Source organism: Trachemys scripta, chromosome 9 (assembly GCF_013100865.1).
Source record: "Trachemys scripta elegans isolate TJP31775 chromosome 9, CAS_Tse_1.0, whole genome shotgun sequence".
Taxonomy (NCBI): domain Eukaryota; kingdom Metazoa; phylum Chordata; order Testudines; family Emydidae; genus Trachemys; species Trachemys scripta.
This window is the reverse complement of record NC_048306.1, coordinates 22,930,999-22,939,323: the sequence shown is the minus strand read 5'-3', so window position 1 is coordinate 22,939,323 and position 8,325 is coordinate 22,930,999. Positions and strand designations below refer to the sequence as shown.

Here is an 8,325-nt window from a genome sequence, read left to right as displayed (position 1 = left end):
CCCACCCTAACTGCCCCCCAGGACCCTACCCCCTACCTGTACCCTGACTGACCAAAACCTTATCCACACACCTCCCAGAAACCCCCCCCCCCCGTCTCTTGACTGCCCCCTCCAGAACCTCCCTGCCCCTTCTCCAACCCCCTGGCTCCCTTGTCGTTGGCCTTCGGTTCACCTAAGGGCTCTCTGGGAGCTTGCTCAGGAACTGTCTGAGCCGTTCTCCGGTATGCTGGGCAGCAGCGTGGGAGGAGCTCCAGACTGCCGGAGGTGAATGCAGGGAGTGAGTGAGCTCTGCTGCAGGGGGAGGAGGGACTCTCGCTGTCGGAGCCACATGTAAGTGGCACCATCCGGCTGCCCTGTTAGCCGCGCGTGCTCTGCATGGCGGGAGGGGTGGGGGGGGAAGTCCGGACATTAACAAATTCCCCCCGGACGCTATTTTTAGTTCAAAAATCCGGACATGTCCGGGGGAATCCGGACGAATGGTAACCCTAGGGTGTGGGGCTGGCTGGCTTCGGGCAGGGCCGCAGGGGGGGTGCAGCAAGGGTTGGCTGGAAACAGAGGAGTGCGGAGCTGGCTGGCTTCGGGCAGGAGGGTGCGGCAGGGGTTGGCTAGAGACACGGCAGGGGGTGCGAGGCTGGTGCGGGCAAGGCAGGAGCTGGCTGCAAGCAGGGGATGCGAGACTGGCTGGAGACAGGGTGGCGGGTACTCAGGGGGAGAGCGGCTCGGAGCAGCCCGAGCAGCAGGACGCAGCCCAGGCCCAGCAGAGCAGCCGGGGACCCACCAGGCAGCAGCAGCAACAGGGCCCGTGCCCAAAGCCAGGCAGTGGCCCACATGGCTCCTGCAGTGCAGCGCCCCGGCGGCCGGAGGAGGAATTACATCACTTCCCGGCCGGAGCTCATCAAAGCCGCAGCGCCCCCTCCTCGCAGGGAAGCGGGTTAACAACCAGTTCTAAAACTGCTTCAAAATTTAACAACCAGTTCGTGCGAACCGGCTCCAGCTCACCACTGCTCTTGCCTGAATAAAGTGAAAACTGAGTAAGGACCTCAGGATTTCCTCCATATTTAGTATAAAATATATAGACAGCTTTCATTAAGCTGAGTCTGAGCCTATGTGAGAAGAAATGAAATAGCCATTAGTCTATTGGGTTATTAACGAAGTCTATAGGAGTTGCAATAATTGTACAATTCATCTAATGATTTTTTTCCAGGGAAATTACTCTTTCCTCATCGCACCCAGACAATGGGCTACCTACCGGAGCTTTCAGTAACCCAAATTCTGTTTTCATCTTGGATGAGAGGGTACAACTTACCATGGGACTGCAGACCCAGGAGAGACATTTGTTCCTCTTCAGTGACATGCTGGTCATTGCCAAGTCCAAGTAAGAGAATGTGGGCAAGCTACACAAGGGTTATGTCTATACACCTAGTAGCCAGTGTGAGCCAGGATCAAGGGCATTTGTGGATGAGGGTACCAGGACAGCCGCATTTTTAAAGGGGCTTCTAAAATTTTGCAACTTCCCCATTCCACCCCCAGAAATGTGTTGGCCACTGCTGGGAATGTCTACCCTGAATTTATCACTGCATTTTCATCAAGCAACATGAGCTGAACTAAGTAAGTTTGCTCTTTGCTTCATGAGACTCCTTGAAGAAGTGACATGGCATTCTTGTCAGTGCTGAGGAAATCGAGTGAAAGGGGCTCCATGCAGAAGACAGAAAATTAACTCACCTTTTGGCTAGTTCTCTTCAGTTCCTACTTAGCTGATAGGTAAATAGCTTAGCTGATCTCAACAATGTTTACTTGTTTGTGGTAGTAATTTGTCTGAATCACAAAACCACCATGGTATGGCACATGGTTTGGTAAGATTGAGGCCCAGCACCGGGATACTTGAGATGTCCGTTCAGATGCATCAATGGAAATGGACAAGGAGGGCTGTACATGTGCTATGCCTCTCTCTAGCCAGTCTCATTAGCCTAAGCAATCTCTGGTTTGAATTCCAGGTCCTCCTCCAGCTTGAAGCTGAAGAAGCAGGTGCGCCTGTGTGAAGTATGGACAGGTTCTTGTCTCAACGAAGTGTCCGAGAAAAAGATGAGCCCTGAGAATTCATTTGTCATTGGCTGGCCTACCACCAACTCTGTTGTCTCCTTCAGGTATCATGGCACAGTAACAAACCCACTGCATTGCAGTCTCGCAGCTATCACTATGCTGCATAATTAGAACTAAATGATGACAGAGAGTCTAGAACTCTGAGCCCCTGTTCCAAAAATACAGACCCTCGTGAAGTGAGCTAAAGAAGAAGAATTTCTGTTAACTATTAGCAGCACAGTGAAAGTGAAGAAGGATCATTCAGGGGTGATGTGCCAGACCTAGCTTCAGGTCCTGGTTCTACCACAACCTTCCTGTGTGATCTTCAGGAAGTTACTTAGGGTTTGTGTACACAGCCCATAGCAATGAGCCTCCCAGCCTGGGTCGACAGATTTGGGTTGGTGCCCTAAAATAGCTGTGTAGACAGTGCTTTGAAGTTGTGTCTCAGGCTGGAGCTCAGGCTCTGAAGCCTGGGGGCGGGGGCTGGGTTCCGAGCCTGAGCTTCAGCCCCACTGCAACTTCAAAGCCCTGTCTACACAACTATTTTCAGAGTGCTAGCTACTAGCCCAAGTCTGTCATCTCGGGCTGGGAGCTCGCTGCTGCTGGCTATGTAGACACACCTCTAGATTCTCTGGGCCTCAGTTCCTCCTAATAGTACATCTGTACCTCAGATACAATGGTAATGGCGGCTGTGTAAGTACCTTAGATGGAGTGGGGTTATGGCACACAATTGAGTGGCTCTGATTCCACTCAGGATAGGCCTCTGGTGCATATGCACACTAGCCAGTTCAGTGCGGTTCTCTGGACCCTACAGAGTGCAATGAATTCTTCCCCTGTCCCTCCTTATCTCTGCTTCCCTGTGAGAAGGAGTTCTTTCAACCAACACTTGTTTTCCTGGTGCATTAAAAACATCCAATCCATTTTAAAATAAAACATTTGCAGGGTAAATACAGAGTAAATATTCACATATTAAGATCATCTTGACTAACCTGACAGCAAACGGGAACAGGGCCCATATGGCACTTTCTGAAAAGAACTCCAGGCTGTTCAGTGAGAATGGCATTTTCGTCTTTGGGTATGCCCCTTACGGCTGTTTTTCTGCCCACATTTTATTATTAGGGAGAGGTGAATTATGCGGGTGAAAGATGCTAGAATGACGGCCCTGGAGAGCCACACACCTGGTACAGTGTGGGAAGCTACATTGCAAGCTTCCTTCACACACCTTTGTCCACCAGTGTGTCCCAATCATGCAGGGATAAGAGGGTATTTCGGTCTCCATGGACCATTCAATCCTGGGCCTTTTGGCTGATAGCCAGCAAAGAGTGCTAGTCAGTGCTAAGGTACTGCTGATGTTTGTGCTTTGGACAACTGGCTTGGTGGCAAAGGAATTGGGATCCACCAACTCATTTCACACTTGTTGTTTCATCCCCTCTGAACAGTGGGGATGCTGCTTTTCACTTTATTATGCCATGTGCACTCAATTCCTGCACTGGAGGCCTCAGGCATCTGTCACCTGGATAGATCTTTTTTTTATTCAAACCATAGCAGTGGAGATATTAGTGACGAATACTGCCAGCGAAGGCTTCTAGGAATTGTAAGCATAGGAAAGGAAATGATAGTAGAAACAAAATATCAATTAAAGGTCATTACAAAAAAATAAAGACACACATGACTTGCTAACTCCGTCACAGAAAGATATTTGTTCCTTATCTGAACACCCCTTTGGTTGGCCAGGAAATCTAGTTCAGCTCGGCTGCTCTTGGGGTTTTATTATTATTATTTCTTTTTGTTAAAATAGAACAGAACCAGGAAAGGACTGCACTTTTGTTCTAGGGCTTCCAGGAAGGAACTGAGACTTATGGCTAAATATAAGCAAAGCCTGGTAGAGTCTCCAAACGCTATTAGTCATTTAGCCATTATTTAATATTTTGCCTCTCTTTTTTTTCTCAGCTCACCCGAAGAGAAGGAGCGCTGGCTCTCAACATTACTGTGGTAAGAGTCGCATCCTTCCTCTCTTGCTATGTTGTCCCTTGATAATCTTTTATAAACAGCTAGGGGGAGAGTTTAGATGCTAGATACCCCACTCCCATTGCCTTTCAATGGGTTCCTAATTGCCTTTTATGCATTTGAAAATCCCTTGTCAGCAGCCTCTGCCTTCATGTGATCTGTGAAGGGAGAAGGGGGCCAGTAAGAGAATCTGGGTTACAGTGTGAGCCTTTAACTATTACATGAGACTCAAAAGGGCAGATGACAAAAGCCCACAGGTAAGCATAAAAAAGGCAACCTTAACAGAGAGCTAGATATTGGGGGAGGGAGGGGAGGGAATGACAAATTACAGTAGGGTTATAGGAGCAACAAGAGGGAAACCCATGGGGGAACCTGCTCAGCATCTTAGATGTCTATACACAAGTGCAAGGAATATGGGCAATAAACAGAAAGAGCTAGAAGGATTAGTACATAAGCTAAATTATGACTTCACTGGTATCACAGAGACTTGGTGAGAGAAATCTCATGATTGGAATATTGGTATAGAAGAATATAGCTTGTACAGATAGGATAGACAGGGAAAAAAGGGAGGAGGTGTTGCCTTATACATCCAGAATATATGCACTTGTTCAGAGATCTAGAAAGAAGCGAGAGGCAGACCAGTTGAAAGGCTCTGGATAAAGATTAAAGAGGGGAAAATAGGGGTGATATCATGGTAGGAGTCTACTATAAATCACCAAATAAGGAAGAGGAAGTTAATAAGGTATTTATAGAACAAATAACACAAATATCTAAAACACATGACCTGGTAATAATGGGGGACATCTGTTGGAAAAGTAATATGGCAAAACACAAAATTCCTAATAAATGTAGTGGGACAACTTTTTTGTTTCAGAAAATGGCAAAAAATAACCTGGAGGCTAGCCATTTTAGACTTGATTCTGAACAACAGGGGGAATTGGTTGCAAATCTGCATATGGAAGGCAATTCGGGTGAAAGTGATCATGAAATGATAAATGTCATGATTCAAAAGAAAGGAAGGAGTGAGAGCATCACAATAAGGACAACTGGTCTTCAAAAAAGGAAACTTTAACAAATTCAGAGAACTGGTATAAGGTCTCATGGGAAGAAAATTTAAGGTATTAAGAGTTTAAGAGACATGGCAGTTTCCCAAAGAGACAATATTAAACACACAACTGCCAACTATTCCAATGTAAAAAAAGGAAGAAGAATAAGAGGCCTATATGGTTCCATCAGAAGCTCTTTAATGACCTGAAAATTGAAAAGGAATCCAACAAAAAGTTGAAACATGGACAAATTGCTAAAGAGGAATACAAAAGAATAGCACAACCATATAGGGACAAAATCAGAAAGGCTAAGGCACACAATGAATTACATCTAGCAAAGGACATGAAAGACATAAGAACATAAGAATGGCCCTACTGGGTCAGACCAAAAGTCCATCTAGCCCAGTATCCTGTTTTCCAAGGTGCCCCAAAGGGAATGAACAGAACAGGTAATCATCAAGTGATCCATCCCCTGTCACTCATTCCCAGCTTCTGGCAAACAGAGGCTAGGGATACAATTCCTACCTATTCTGGCTAATAGCCATTGATAGAACTATCCTCCATGAATTTATCTAGTTCTTTTTTTAACCCTGTTATGGTCTTGGCCTTCACAACTTCCTCTGGCAAGGAGTTCCACAGGTTGACTGTGCGGTGTGTGAAGAAATACTTCCTTTTATTTGTTTTAAACCTGCTGCCTATTAATTTCATTTGGTGACCCCTAGTTCTTGTGTTATTAGAAGTAGTAAACAACACTTCCTTATCTACTTTCTCTACACCAGTCATGATTTTATAGACCTCAATCATATCTCCACTTAGATGTCTCTTTTCCAAGCTGAAAAGTCCCAGTCTTATTAATCTCTCCTCATACGGAACCCGTTCCATACTCCTAATCATTTTTGTTGCCCTTTTCTGAACCTTTTCCAATTCCAATATATCTTTTTTGAGATGGGGCGACTACATCTGCATACAGTATTCAAGATGTGGGCGTACCATGGATTTATATAGAGGCAACATGATATTTTTCTGTCCTATCCCTTTCTTAATTATTCCCAGCATTCTGTTCACTTTTTTGACTGCTGCAGCACATTGAGCGGATGTTTTCAGAGAACTATCCACAATGACTCCAAGATCTCTTTCTTGAGTGGTAACAGCTAATTTAGACCCCATCATTTGATATAAATGGCAATAAGACGGGGTTATTTAAATGCATTAGGAGCAAGAAAAAGACAAAGAAAAAGGTAGGTCCTCTACTTAGTGGGGAAGAAGGGCTAATAACTGATGACATCAAGAGGGCAGAGATGTTTAATGCCTATTTTGCTTCAGACTTCACTAAAAAAATGTAATAGTGACCATATACTCAACATAATTAATATTATCAACAAGGGGGAAGAAAGGCAAGCCAAAGTAGGGAAAGAACATGTTAAGAATATTTAGATACATTAGATGTATTCCAGTTGGCAGGGCTGGATGAAATTCATCCTACAATTCTTGAGGAACTAGCTGAAGCAACCTTAGAACCGTTAACAATTATCTTCCCATGGAAGATGGGTGAGGTCCCAGGCAAATGGAGAGGGGAGACATGGGAAGGGGAGAGGCGAAGGGGCACCTGCCCCTCCCCAATCACCTGGGGGAGGGAGGGGGGCAAGGGGCCAGCAGCACCCAGGAGTCAGAGCTTGAGTGTGGAATGTGATGAATTCTGTGCTGTTAACACCTTCTGCCCTTGGAGCAGGGAGTTTGTTTATAAACAGAGGCACGGTGATTAAGATAACAAAAGGCTTGTCATTAAGTTTAATTAAGGATTGTTAGATGATCCTGAAAACATTCCCAGATAAAAGACAAGAAACAGAGGGTAGGAATAAATGATCCATTTTCAGAATGAAGAGAAGTAAATAGAGGTGTCCCCAGGGGTCTGCACTGGTTTGGGATCAGTGCTGTTCAACATATTCATAAATGATCTGCAAAAATGGGTAAACAGTGAGATGGCAAAGTTTGCAGATGACACAAAATTATTCAAGATAGTTAAGTCCAAAACAGACTGCAAAGAGTTACAAAGGGATCACACAAAATTGGGTAACTTGGCAACAAAATGGCAGATGAAATTCAATGTTAAATGCAACGTAATGCACATAGCAAAATATAATCCCAACAATACATACAAAATGATGGTGCCTAAATTAGCTGTTACCCATCAAGAAAGAGATCTTGGAGTCATTTGCAGCATTATGTTTCCAGAGTACCGCAAATGTCCTTCTCACTGTACCTGTATCATCCTGAACTTATTCTCCAGCATCAGAAGACTTAAAAATTATCTCCAGTCATCAATGGGACAGATGCAACAGAATAATGTAGCTGTCCTTAACGTGCAGGTCACATGGGAGGTCATGTGCCCCCCTTTAGCTGTTGTTCCCCTTTGTGTCCCTCCAACGTGTCACATAGAAAACTTAACTTTGATACTAGAAGATATTGGAACAAATTAAACAATCAATTTGTAAGTCTCTAAGGGACAATAGGGCTATAAGGAATAGCCAGCAAGGATTTGTCAAGAACAAATCATGCCAAACCAACCTAATTTCCTTCTTTGACAGGGCTACTGACCTAGCGGATAGTGGAAAAGCAATAGACATGATATATCTTGATTTTACTAAGGCTTTGCCACAGTCTCACATGACATTCTTATAAGCCAACTAGGAAAATATGGTCTAGATGAAAGTTCTATAAGGTGCTTGCACAACTGGTTGAAAGACCAGACTCAAAGAGTTGTTATCAAACTGGGAGGATGCATCAAGTGGGGTACCACAGGGATCAGTCCTGGTATTAGTCAATGTTTTCATTAATGACCTGGGTAATGGAGTGGAGAGTATGCTTATAAAATTTGCAGATGACACCAAGCTGGGAGAGGTTGCAAATGCTTTGGAGGGCAGGTTTAGCATTAAAAACAACCTTGACAAATTAGAGAATTGGTCTGAAATCAACAAGATGATATTTAGGAAAGACAAATGAAAAGTACTTCACTTAGGAAGGAAAAATTAAATGAAAAACTTCAAAATGGGGAATAACTGGCTAAGCAGTAGTATTGCTGAAAAGGATCTGGGGGTAATAGTGGATCACACTGAATATGAGTCAATAATGTGATGTAGCTGTGAAAAAGGCTAATATTATTCTGGGGTATATTACAATAATGTTGTATAAGACA

At 44.4% G+C, this 8,325-nt stretch overlaps 1 protein-coding gene across 2 annotated transcripts in view; it reads left to right on the top strand.

Annotated features, from left to right (window-relative positions):
- The window catches only part of LOC117883053 (rho GTPase-activating protein 20-like), a 66,986-nt gene that overhangs the window by 35,275 nt on the left and 23,386 nt on the right, over positions 1-8,325 (top strand). For both annotated transcript variants that reach the window (XM_034782006.1, XM_034782007.1), the window contains exons 3-5: positions 1,205-1,375; positions 1,995-2,144; positions 4,030-4,071. In XM_034782006.1, coding sequence (XP_034637897.1) covers positions 1,205-1,375; positions 1,995-2,144; positions 4,030-4,071 — 363 coding nt within the window. The remainder of the gene's footprint in view (positions 1-1,204; positions 1,376-1,994; positions 2,145-4,029; positions 4,072-8,325) is intronic.